This window comes from Trichomycterus rosablanca, chromosome 15, assembly GCF_030014385.1.
Source record: "Trichomycterus rosablanca isolate fTriRos1 chromosome 15, fTriRos1.hap1, whole genome shotgun sequence".
NCBI lineage: Eukaryota > Metazoa > Chordata > Actinopteri > Siluriformes > Trichomycteridae > Trichomycterus > Trichomycterus rosablanca.
Window position 1 is genome coordinate 1,534,746 of NC_086002.1, and position 13,883 is coordinate 1,548,628.

The 13,883-nt window shown below is 46.8% G+C and overlaps 1 protein-coding gene across 1 annotated transcript in view; it reads left to right on the top strand.

The window, feature by feature from the left end:
- The first annotated feature begins 221 nt into the window (after positions 1-221).
- LOC134329523 (receptor tyrosine-protein kinase erbB-4-like) overlaps positions 222-13,883 on the top strand; it is a 44,181-nt gene continuing 30,519 nt past the window's right edge. The window contains exons 1-6 of the mRNA XM_063010808.1: positions 222-376; positions 2,182-2,207; positions 3,642-3,793; positions 9,294-9,480; positions 12,985-13,119; positions 13,205-13,270. Coding sequence (XP_062866878.1) covers positions 222-376; positions 2,182-2,207; positions 3,642-3,793; positions 9,294-9,480; positions 12,985-13,119; positions 13,205-13,270 — 721 coding nt within the window. The remainder of the gene's footprint in view (positions 377-2,181; positions 2,208-3,641; positions 3,794-9,293; positions 9,481-12,984; positions 13,120-13,204; positions 13,271-13,883) is intronic.

A 13,883-nucleotide genomic window follows, 5' to 3' on the forward strand; every position in this document is an offset into this window, starting at 1 on the left:
CATGACGTCTATTTTAATAAAAACGGCACGTTTAGCGTTGTAATACCTGCTTTCATTCACTTTAGCAGGTTCTCCAACTCCCGTATCACCCCTGTGCAGACTGAACGTCAGGGTTACATCCTGGACCTGCGTGTTCATCCCTGTGAATTATTTCAGATCAGGAACTGAAACTACGTCACATGACGTCTATTTTAATAAAAAACGGTTAGACCGTCGCGGTGATGCGCCGGTGGAGTCGGGGTGGCGCTGTGCTGTTCGTGGATGGTGTTTCGGGGTGTTTCGGGGTGTTTCGGGGTGAGCGCTGCCTCCTGGGCGTGACCTTGCCGTGGAGGACGGTGGGTTTGTGCTTCCTGAGCCTGAGTAAACGGAGACGGAGGTTTGACAGCGCGTCTCCACCTAATTCGATTTGCGTCGGCCGAATTATGCTAATCGGCGTCGTCCGCGTACGCTCTGCTACGACCTTGTCGCTGCGCCGCTGCTTGTTTACATGTCAGATCTTCTGCCTTTTCATGCCACCTCGCATTAATCCTTTATAGCGCACTTTATGATGTCATAGCGACGGGGGGTCTGATCAATCTCAATACTCGGGAGATGTGTGGACAAAAGTATGTGGACGCCCCTTCTAATTCCTGAATCTGTTGAACGAACAGTGAGGAGGATGCTTGAAGAGGCAAAAGTTCCCAACACGCCAAGGCACGACTGATGACCAAACGGAGGGAGGGACGCATGAGAGTTCACCTTGTTTACTCCGCAACAGCGACTCCTACTGTCCGGTCAAGTGCACTTCTGCAGATCTGGTGGATTCTCCTTATCAAACAACGTCCCAAAACTTTTGAAAAATTCATTATTAAATACCGATCATTTATTAATAGACGATGCGTTTTTATTTCTTTAGCTACGATGAATTCTGATTTTACTTTTACCCTGTTGGGTCAAAAGTATGTGGACGCCCGACCATCAGCTCACTTTCAAGATTTCTACCAGGCTTTAGTCCACTTGGGTGTGGAGGAACTTTAGTGGCTTTGGGATGAATTAGAACGTTAACCGTCCGGAGCTGACGCCCGTTCCCACACACGCTCCTTCGTCCAAATGGATACAAATCTCCATTAAAAAATCCTGTTCCAAACCAGCCTTTAGTCCACTGGGAATGCTTTCCTCAGGAGTCTGTCTGTGGGAATTTGTGGCCTGCTTGTCCAGCGTCGACCCCAGAAACCTGTTCCAAAAGCATGAAGGTGTGCTAAAGATTTATACCAGCCTTAAGTCCACTTTGGGATGAATTAGAACATCAGTGGTGAGCCGGGCCTGCTCATCTAGCGTCAACGCCTGTTCCCACACATGCTCCTTCATCTAAATGGTTACAGATCTCCACAGGCACACTCCGAAATCCACCAGCTGGCTTTCGGAAAGGAGACATAAAAAAACCCGTTCTGAAGGCATGAGGGTCTGATTAAGATTTATACCAGACTTTAGTGCACTGGTGTGTGGAGGAACTTTGGGATGAATTAGAACGTCAACCGTGAGCTGGGCCTGCTTGTCCAGTGTCGACGCCCGTTCTCACACACGCTCCTTTGACTGAATGGATACAAATCTCCACAGACACACTCCAGAATCCACCAGACCTCTTTCAGAACAGAGACATTAAAACCAAACCAGACTTTAGTCCATTGGGAAAGTTTTTCTCAGGAGTCTGTCTGTGGGAATTTGTGCCTTTTCAGTCACTCGTGAGGTCCAGGACTAATAGAAATGCCCTTATGGAGCTTTATGAAGCAGAATATAGCTGGACCTTTCCTAAACCATTGCCACAAAGTCATTTAGACCGTTTAGTAACCGTTAGCTACAACGACCAGTGACGTGATAGCTTTATATTTGACGCTGGATGAGGTAAAGCCTCCTCGCTGCAGCTCCAGCGCCCCCTGCTGTGTGGTCGAGGTTCCTGCTGGAGCGGTGGAGGAATACAGAGAGAACAGCGTGTCCCTCTGTACGTGTTACGCCTTTCTCGGCTCATGCAAAGGAAAGGAGAAAGCCGGTGAATGCTAACGGCGCAGTATATAGAGCCGCCGAGAGTGAGAGAGAGGAAGTCGGGAGCTAAACGGTACGGCGTGCGCCGTCACGCGTGAAGGAAAGTACGATTCAGCAATTTGCTTCGACACGGGAATTTTATTTGGGCGCAAAATAATAAAGTTGCGCGGCGGCGGGTGAGCGGCGGCGTTCATTTCCCAGGTCGTCACATGGGACGGCGTAGTCAATCTGCGCAAATGGACTCGCTGCTAAATGACGCGGCGCGCGTCCCTCCGCCGGAAATCAATGAGCGATAATAGCGAATGTGTTCTGGAACCATCAGTCTCGGGTTCCGTCGGACGCGGACGCAGACGCGCGCGTGTTCCGTCCCTCGCCTCCAGAGCGGCCTCGAGTCGTCCTGTCATTTACGGCGCGTCGTTACTCACCGCGACGCTCCCCGTTCTTGATGGCGCGGCGTAAAAATGGCAATAAATAAGGTTAGCGCTGAATTATTTGCCCAATTTATCTCCCAGCATGCTCCAGTGACCAGATACAATAAAGCGCGCGTGTTTAATCACAGCCGCCGCCGCCGCCGTTAATAAGAACCTGCTTGCGTGTGGCAGGAATTTCCATAAACGTCGCGGCGTCTTCATATTTATGTCCCTCGTCACCGCCGCAGCCGGTTGTTATCGATTCACGCGGTGATGAACAGAGCGTCCGTATGATTGAACCCGTGTCTGCGCTCCGGGTTACGGCGTCCATCGATTTTCGGAAATAGTTCTGTAACTTTGTTGCAGAGATCAAAGGAAAAAATACGCCCCTGTCCAGGCTTCAAAGAGAACGAGCGATAAACAACAAACATCCTCCAAACTTTGGCCTTTATGGCTAAAAGTCGGGGACAAAAGCCTGTCGGGTTGGGGGGGCTTGGGTGGTAGAGGCGCCCTGATCCGACCCAAATCTCGGAGAACCTTGGAAGGTCCGTGAAGCTGCACGCTTCCTGCACCACCTACACCAACACCAAAAAATCCCAAATAAAAACCGTTCAGCACTGTGGTTGCTTCAGGAACGGGCATCCTGCAAAGATCACACCAAAAACACAGTGACCGAACAGTCATCCTCTGTTTTCTCTCCCAAGATGCTTCTGTACAGGAACTTTAGTGACCTGCGTGAACGAACAGCTTTGGGATGAATTAGGATGTTAACCGTGAGCCAGGCCTCGTTCAACTTCACGTTAATGCTTCACGGTTAGTCAGGACGTTTAGCAGGTTGGTCCCCAAGTGTCCACATACTTTTGGCCCTGTGGTTCCCACACACGCTCCTTCGACTAAATGGATACAAATCCCCACAGGCACACTCCGAAATCTGTCTACAGAAGCCGTCCAATCTAGAGAGACGAGATCTTGATGCAGACGGATTCGGAACAGGACGTCCGACATGTTGGTGCCTGGGCGTCCACATACTTTTGGCACTGTGGTGTCTCGTCCCATGTCGGTGCCTGTTCACACAAATCCCCACAGGCGCACTCCAAAATCCGCTTCCAAAACCGTTCAGCACTATAGTTGCTTTAGGAATGGGCATCCTGCAAAGATCACACCAAGAGCACAGTGACCCAACGATCTCTCTCTCTCTCTTTTCTCCCCCAGTGTGTGAGGGAACCGACCACAAGCTCAGCACCCTCTCGGACCCGGACCAGCACTACCACACCCTGCGCAAGTTCTACGAGAACTGTGAGGTGGTGATGGGGAACCTGGAGATCACCAGCATCGAGCGCAACCGCAACCTCAGCTTCCTCAAGGTGAGTCCAGACACAGACCTGAACACAGACTCGAACCCGAACCCCCGAGGCGGGACGGTTCGGCACCACCCACACAAACACGTCTCTGAGAGCCTGAAGGACGTTTCAGGCTGAGACGAATCAGCAGGAATCATTCTTGCTCTTTATTTACTGATAAAGAATCGATTCACTGATGTGAATCAGTGAGTCAGTGAATCACTGATTAGTAAATTAGTAAGTCAGTGAATCAGTGAATCAGCAGGAATCATTCCTGCTCTTTTTATTGATAAAGAATCGACTTGATTGCTGATGTGAATCAGTGAGTCAGTAGATCAGAGAGTCAGTGAGTCAGTGCAGTCAGTGAACTACCTAATTAGTGAATCAGTAAGTCAGTTAATCAGTGAATCAGTGAGTCAGTAAATAAGTGAACTAGTGAGTCAGAGTCAATGAATCAGTGAGTCAGTGAATCAGTGAATCAGCAGGAATCATTCCTGCTCTTTTTATTGATAAAGAATCGACTTGCTTGCTGATGTGAATCAGTGAGTCAGTAGATCAGAGAGTCAGTGAGTCAGTGCAGTCAGTGAACTACCTAATTAGTGAATCAGTAAGTCAGTTAATCAGTGAATCAGTGAGTCAGTAAATAAGTGAACTAGTGAGTCAGAGTCAATGAATCAGTGAGTCAGTAAATCAGTGAGTCAGTGAATTGGTAAGTCAAAGAGTCAGTGAATCAGTAAGTCCGTGAATCAATGAGTCAGTGCATCAGTGGGCGGGAGAACAGGTACAGGTACACACCTCTACATAAGGTCATCGTTTAGAATATTTGTGCCTCCGTCCACTCGTTTTGAGAGATGGCACGCTGCCCCCCGTGCCACCACGAGTAAACAGAGCGCACCCCGGAGTAAACCGGATCACCGGAGCACTTATCTGGGCGTGTTTACCTGCTGGAGACACGGTGCGAGCTGGTAAAATAAATAGAGAACCAGAACTTCCTCCACTTGCTGTGTTCACACCTGAAACGAATCGCACCAGAATTCGTTTAGAAACAGACCACATACTTTTGGCCCTGTGGTTCCCTTTTACTGAATGGATACAAATCCCCACAGACACACTCCAAAATCCGCTTACAGAAGCCGTCCCATCTAGAGAGACGAGACTCCGTGTTGACGCAGACGGATTCGGAACAGGACGTCCGACATGTTGGTGCCTGGGCGTCCACATACTTTTGGCACTGTGGTGTCACGTCCAATGTCGGTGCCTGTTCACACAAATCCCCACAGGCACACTCCGAAATCCGTTTACAACAGCCGTCCCAGCTACAAAGTCAGGGAACAAAAGCCTGGACGGATTCGTTGAGTTTGGGGGGGGGGGGGGGGGGGGATTCGTCTAATGACCATTTGTCTGCATTGCTTAAACGTTTTGCTTGATGCCGTTTCGTCTGTCGGGTTTGTTTGATGTCTGTGGCTGTTTGTTTGATTCGGTTTCGTCTAATGGCCGTTTGTCTGCTGTGCTTAAATGTTTTGCTTGATGCCGTTTTGTCTGACGTCTGTAAACGATTCCTTTGATGTAATTTGTCTGACGTTAGACGTCGGATTAAACACCCACACGGATCCGAACCTTCCTCTCTTTATTAGTTCTTACTGTAATACAGAAGTAATTGTACTGAGGTCCCATTAGTGACAGTCTGAAATCCTGATCAGCCTGGTTCTGGCCCTGGTCGTACTGGTACGCGTGTACGACGATTATTTTTAAGCGTGAGGAGATGAACGAGCAGGATTAAATCCAGGACCTGTGGTTAGAAAATGAAAGGCTTTATTTTTTGAGGAGCGTGACCCACTTCTGCTGCCCTTGAGGATCCTGCCAAGTGGAGGAACAGAGTTCTGTTTGAGGAGCCACGTTTAAATTCCTGACGTGTACCGAGGAGACGGTCACAGCTTCAAAGCGGCATTGATGACGAGTCTCCCAAGCTCCATCCTCGTCCTTAAAAAAGTGAAATGTTTAAAAAGGTTTTGGGGAGCTCAGATGGAGTTTAGGAACTCGGTTCATCATTAAAGGTCGTTTTAAATGCAGTCCGGCGGCCCACAAGGTTCTGTACTAGGTCCCTTACTGTTCCTCCTTTATGTACAGGACATGTCAGGCACACTTTCATTACCGTGCACCACATAAACCACACACACCTCTATGTACACCACACACACGTCTTATAGCCAGAAGTAAGTGGACGCCAGTTCACAAAATAAATAAAATGCTTTAAATTTTGTACCAGCAGTTTGGGGAAGGCTCTTTCCTGCTCCATCATGGCATAAAGACGTGCATCATTTATCTTTTAAATCTGTTTTGGACTTCAGGCAGCACAGTAGGTGGTGTAGATGCTGCACAACTCCGGCATCAAACAATAGTGCTTCTGTAATAAAAAAAATATTAAATAATAATAAATATTATCAATACATACTGATGATGAATATTATTAATAAATACTATAAACAAATAATAAATACAATAAACAATACAAAATAAATATTATCAGTAAATATTAATAATAAATACATTTAAAAAACTAATAATAAATACTGTCAGTAAATATTATTAATAATACAATAAAATAATAATAAATACTACCAATAAATATTAATAATAAATACTGTAAATAATTATTATCAATAAATGTTATTAATTATTATAAAATTATAATAAATACTATAAAATATTAATAATAAATACAGAGAATAAATGTTATGGTGTATTTTCCAGCCTCACATCTTCTAAGTTCTTCCTGCGTTCTTTGGCTTACTTCCACATCTCAGAACATGCCAGTAGGTGGATTGGTTACTGTAAACTGCCCCTGTGGTGAGTGTGTGATGGTGTGAAATGAACTGGTGAGACTCCAGAACGTTTCTGACTTTATTACGTCTCGTTTTTAACTCCGGAGACCGAATGGAGTTTTTCCTCCCGGACGTTTATTTTAGGTGATCAATTTTATCCAGTCGGGTTTTTTTTCTGCTTAGATAAGAAGAAGAAGAAGGTGGACCGGCGTGGACCGGCGTGGACGTTGTTGTCCGTCGGTTCCTCTGTGTGGGTGATGAATCACACGTCAGTTCTGCTGTTAAAAAAAGCGCTTTAATTAACTGTAAACCTTTTTTATTTGTCGTGTCCTCTCGCCGCCGCCATTTATAATCCCACAGAAAGCACAAACCCAAACGCCGGCGGTGTGAGAGTCTCCGCCTGTATTTACCTTTAACCTTCAGTCTGAGGAGAAGGACACGGAGCTTTCATGTGACGCCGCATTTCAGTCGTCGTTATTCCGTCAGAACCAGAACAGATACGCCGTCTTTATTTCTCACAAAGACAGAACCATAAAGAACCGTAAAGAACCATAAAGAACGATACAGAACCATAAAGAACCGTAAAGAACCATAAAGAACGATACAGAACCATAAAGAACCGTAAAGAACCGTAAAGAACCATAAAGAACCATACAGAACCATAAAGAACTGTAAAGAACCATAAAGAACCAAAAAGAACCATACAGAACCATAAAGAACCAAAAGAACCGTAAAGAACCATAAAGAATTATATAATAAATATAATAATAATAATAATAATAATAATAATAAAATAAATATAATAATAATTAATATAATAATAATAGTAATAATAATAATAATAATAATAATAATAATAATAAAATAATACATATAATAATAATAATAATAATAAAATATTTAAATAATAATGATACTAATAATACTACTACTACTAATAATAATAATAATATTTTTTTAATAATAATAATAATAATAATACAATAATAATAATAACAATAATAATAATAATTATAATAAAGATAATAATAATAATAAAATATTTATTTAACGACAACATAATACTATGACTAATAACAGTAATAATAATAAATATAATAATAATAATAATAATAAAATATGTAAATAATAATGATAATAATAAAATATTTAAATAATAATGATAATAATACAACATTTATTTAACGACAACATAACAATATTATGGCTAATAACATTATAATAATATTATTATTTTGTAAATAGGAATACTTTTGTTACTCTGTACTGATGTCACTGATCTGTTTTTGCTCGTACCTGCATTTGAATCACAGTGGTGATCTATTTGGATATAACCGCGTCCCTCTCATGTTCCTCTGATGTACAGTGTTACAGAACTTTTTGTCTCCTCTCAGACTCCCCTGATTTTCCTTTGAGTTTTTTCTAAATGTTCAGGCTTTGATTTCGCTGCCTGGTTTAAAATCAAGTTCCTGTGACGTCCAGCCGTCTGTCCGGTCCGGTCAGCAGGGAGACTCGGTGCAGGGTTCGAGATTCACTTCTCATCATAACAGGATGGATTGTGTACGAGCTGGAGCTCTGATTAGCGCTCGTGATCAGATTCGTCTGATTTCACAGATCACAGAATGGTCCAGATCTGACTGTTACTCACACTGATGGATTTCTGAGGAGAGAACATACCAAACTTCTTACAGACCATGCAAGGTTCAAACCCAGGCGCCCGGTACTCGACCATCTGCACCACTGTGCCTGTTCCTGATCAGAGCCACAGTTGGTCCCTTAAAGATCACTCACCAAGGGAAATGTGCAGCAGCCAATCCACCTCCTGCATGACTGTTGGGAGGTGGAAACAAAACCAAGTGAATGCGGGGAGAACATACCAAACTCCTGATCCTGTATCCAGCGCTCTCCCCACAGTGCTGGAGGAACGTCGATGGTTCTGGTCATGACCCCGAACCTCGACGCTTCTTCATTGTTCCGAGGAGGAAGCGGAACTCTGACGGCTGTTTAGCATCAGAGACGCGGTCTGGGACGCGACACCACGACCTTCCTCCCTCATAATCACAGCCGGCCGGATCTGTAATCTCACTAATTACAGACCGCGTCAGTCCGATCCTCACATCCGCCGCCGCCGGCGTGTCAGGAGAGGAACGTACCGAACCGCCGCGTGTTTACCGCTGTAATTACAGCCTTTTGTCTTCAACTCTCCCTGTGAGGGGGCGGCATCGGGCCCCTGCACCCCCTGCGGCCCCGTCCGTCACGCCCGCCCGCCGTCAGGAGACGCAAATAGGAGCCAAATTTCAGGGTGGCTTTTCTCTCTCTGCTCCTCTCTCCCCCTCTCTCCTCCTCTCTCTGCTCCTCTCTCCTCCTCTCTCTGCTCCTCTCTTCTCCTCTCTCTGCTCCTCTCTGCTCCTCTCTTCTCCTCTCTCTCCTCCTCTCTCCTCCTCTCTCTCCTCCTCTCTCTGCTCCTCTCTCCTCTCTCCTCCTCTCTCTGCTCCTCTCTCCTCCTCTCTCTGCTCCTCTCTCCTCCTCTCTCTGCTCCTCTCTTCTCCTCTCTCTGCTCCTCTCTGCTCCTCTCTTCTCCTCTCTCTCCTCCTCTCTCTGCTCCTCTCTTCTCCTCCTCTCTCCTCCTCTCTCTGCTCCTCTCTTCTCCTCCTCTCTCCTCCTCTCTCTCCTCCTCTCTCCTCCTCTCTCTCTCTGTACAGTCGATCCGGGAGGTGACGGGTTACGTCCTGGTGGCTCTGAACCAGTTTGATTATCTGCCGCTGGAGAACCTGCGCATCATCCGCGGCTCCAAACTCTACGAGGATCGTTACGCCCTCGCCATCTTCCTCAACTACAGGAGAGACGGTTACTACGGTCTGCGCCAGCTCGGCCTGAAGAACCTCACCGGTACCGTCATCCTCATCCTCATCTTCATCCTCATCATCCTCACACTCTTTTCTTCATCCTCACCATCATCATCCTCACCGGTACCTTCACCCTTACCCTCTTCATCCTCACCATCATCATCCTCACCTGTAACTTCATCCTCACCCCGTTCATCCTCACCGTCCTCTTCCTTACTCTCTTCATCCTCACATCATCTCCTACCTCACCCTCCTCATCCTCATCGTCTTTATCCTCACTGTTTTAATCCTCATCCTCACCGTCCTCTTCCTCATCGTCCTCTTTCTCACTGTCATCATCCTCACCCTCCTAATCCTCAACCTCCTCATCCTCACAGGTACCTTGATCCTCACCGTCATCATCCTAATCATCATCATCCTCACCCTCCTCATCCTCACAGGTACCTTGATCCTAACAGTCATCATCCTAATCATCATCATCCTCACCCTCCTCATCCTCACAGGTACCTTGATCCTCACCGTCATCATCCTAATCATCATCATCCTCACCCTCCTCATCCTCACAGGTACCTTGATCCTAACAGTCATCATCCTAATCATCATCATCCTCAACCTCCTCATCCTCACAGGTACCTTGATCCTCACCGTCATCATCCTAATCATCATCATCCTCACCCTCCTCATCCTCACAGGTACCTTGATCCTAACAGTCATCATCCTAATCATCATCATCCTCACCCTCCTCATCCTCACAGGTACCTTGATCCTCACCGTCATCATCCTCACAGGTACCTTGATCCTCACTCTCATCATCTTTACTCTCTTCATCCTCATCCTCACCCTCCTCATCCTCACCGTGGGGGTGGGTGTAGTAGTTCCAGGACCCCCGTCACCGTGCGGTTAAACGATGGACCCGAGGAGCCATTTTTCTCCTCAAACGCGCCCCGATATTAAAGCTCAGACGCTGCAAAGCATGCTGGTTCTTCTTCAGCGCTCTTATTCAATTACAGCTCGTGAGTGGGAGCGAGTGGAAAAATAAATGGCCGCATTTTCCTGGTGTCAGGAACAGCGGACGCCTTCATTTATACTCCAAATAAATTAACACCGCTGATAAAAACACACAAACGCTGATGATGAGGTGAAACCGCGTTTTCTTCACGCGCCGTGACTCAAAAGATCAAACGCACCCGTAAAATCAAACCCACAACGTAAACTATCTACAGGGACATCAGAGTGCTTTAGGACTCCACCGAACCACACTGAGTGTGCTAACCTTACTGTGTGCGCAGTAGCTTTCAGTCCACGTCATACAAACGTACCAGAATCAAACCTGATACCTTAAAGTTTCTACAGGAACATCAGAATGCTTTCATCCTCACCCTCTTCATCCTCACCTTCATCATTTTCACCCTCATCATCCTCAACGGTGCCTTCATCCTCACTCTCTTCATCCTCACCCTCTTCATCCTCACCTTCATCATTTTCACCCTCATCATCCTCAACGGTGCCTTCATCCTCACTCTCTTCATCCTCATTCTCTTCATCCTCACTCTCTTCATCCTCATTCTCTTCATCCTCACCCTCATCATCCTCAACGGTGCCTTCATCCTCACTCTCTTCATCCTCACTCTCTTCATCCTCACCCTCTTCATCCTCACCCTCTTCATCCTCACCCTCATCATCCTCAACGGTGCCTTCATCCTCACTCTCTTCATCCTCACCCTCTTCATCCTCACCCTCTTCATCCTCACCTTCATCATTTTCACCCTCATCATCCTCGCCGGTGCCTTCATCCTTACCCTCATCATCCTCACCGGTGCCTTCATCCTTACCCTCATCATTCTCACCGGTGCCTTCATCCTCACCCTCTTCATCCTCACCTTCATCATTTTCACCCTCATTATCCTCAACGGTGCCTTCATCCTCACTCTCTTCATCCTCACCCTCTTCATCCTCACCCTCTTCATCCTCACCTTCATCATTTTCACCCTCATCATCCTCACTCTCTTCATCCTCCCCCTCTTCATCCTCCCCCTCTTCATCCTCACCCTCATCATCCTCAACGGTGCCTTCATCCTCACTCTCTTCATCCTCACCCTCTTCATCCTCACCCTCTTCATCCTCACCCTCTTCATCCTCACCTTCATCATTTTCACCCTCATCATCCTCACCGGTGCCTTCATCCTTACCCTCATCATTCTCACCGGTGCCTTCATCCTCACCCTCTTCATCCTCACCTTCATCATTTTTACCCTCATCATCCTCACCGGTGCCTTCATCCTCACCCTCTTCATCCTCACCTTCATCATTTTCACCCTCATCATCCTCACCGGTGCCTTCATCCTCACTCTCTTCATCCTCACCGGTACCTTCATCCTCACCCTAATCATCCTTAACCTCTTCACCCTCACCCTCATTATTCTCACTCTCTTCATCCTCACCATCATCATTCTTACATTCATCACCCTCGTCCTCCTCACCATCCTCACCATCCTCTTCCTCATGCCTTTCTTCCATCATGCGGAAGGTTTTTTGAGACTAGCTCTGATTAAGCTCGCTTGACTGCGGACGGTCACGTCTGTGTTCCAGCCGCTTCAGATCCCTTGGTTCATGAATTCATCAGGATCTGACCAGGCATAAGAGACCACTGTTCCATGTAGGGTAGGTGGTCACCTGATCACAAGGTTGCTGGAGTCCTGTTCCAAAGCATCAAACAGTCTCTGATCTTCTGGAAAGGGTCTCTACAAGATTTTATACTGTGACTGTGGGAACTTGTGGCAGAAATAGCTGAACTTATGGTGTCCACATACTTTTGGTTAGAAAGTACTTCTTAAGGTGAAGTTCTCGCTGTGTTTACTCGTCCTTGCTGTGTTGTTCTGAACCCCCCCGAAGGCTCTTCACTCCCACCCACATGTTTACGTCTCGAAAAGGCCAACGTGGCGAAGTCCACGTGCCCGTCTAAGTGCCTGGCATCACGACGGGCACAACATGCCGTCCTGAACGCCCAGGGAGAAGAATTCATGCAAGAGTAAAAAATATGTGTTTTTTATATCTGAGCTAGAAATCGTAGGGATCCAAACACAAAGAGAACAAACCTGGATCTGATGTGGTCAGAAGTATGTGGACGCCAGTTAAATGGACAGTTTGGACAAAATCCCGTCCAGTTCCAGCATCTCTGTTCTCTCAATCTCATCCCTACTGAACACCGCTGGGATGCATTGGAACACCGATTGTGGAGCAACTGGTTTTGGAATGGGATGTCCAATAAGGTCCTGGTCAGGTGTCCACATACTTTTGGTCATACACTGTAGTTGATCGTTCCTGGATTAGTTGTCTCTTTAGCCCCTGGAGACATTTCAGCAGGGCAGGACACTCCTGGATACACTCACCAAGGTTCCATGTGTCCTCTATGTGATATGTAGATTATGGCTCTCGGTGTGGTTCGGCGGAGTCCCAGAGCCAGATCTGTTAGTGTTCCTGTAGAAGCTTTAGGGCACAGGTTTGATTATTACGTGTCTATAAACTTTTGACTCTGTTTGTCCGTCAGAAATCCTGAACGGCGGCGTGTACGTGGACCAGAACAAGTTCCTGTGCCACGCAGATACCATCCACTGGCAGGACGTGGTGAAGAACCCTCGCGCCGAACTGCTGGTGGTGCCGTCCAACAACACCGGCGGTTCATGTGAGTAGATCCGGCACGAGCGTCCGGTACGAGGAGCTGATCCGATTGGGCGACGCCTACATTCTATTTTTTTCGCCCCTCTCAGGTAGACGATGCCATCGGTCCTGTAACGGGCGCTGCTGGGGTCACCAGGAGGATCAGTGCCAGATCTGTGAGTGCCAGCATCAATCCTGTTCCTCAAACTGGTCGCAGTGGTTCGGTGTGGTCCTAAAGAATCATTCTCATCGCTAAACAGCTCAGATTCTAGAAATTTGTGCCCATGAAATCAAGATGTCGTGCACGATGCTGCCACCACCGTATTTCACAGACGGGGTGATGTTACACCACTCTACCACTTTAATGTGTCTGATTAGAACACATTTCAGCTCGGTATCAGCTGCACAGACACAAGTTCCCACAGACACACTTTAGACAAGAGGGCCAGGCTCACGGTCAGCGTTCCAGTGCGTCCCAGTTAGGTTGTACGTCTGGTGTTCCGGCCGGGAATCCTCACCGAACCTCCCTTGGTGTGTGTTCCTCAGTTGGAGACCACTGTTCCACCTCCAGGTTTCCACACCACGTGGGTGATAATTACAGAGGAGGGTTCGGAGCCCAGTCCAGACTCAACGTTCCACGCTCGTCTCCTCCGCTGACACGCTGTACTTAATCAGTTACTCTAATTACAGGGGATTCAAAACGTCAAGGAATTCAGGAATTAGCTTCCTTCTTTATTTACCCCACGTGTCCAAAAGAGTGTGTCTGTGGGAATTTGTGCCCATTACAAA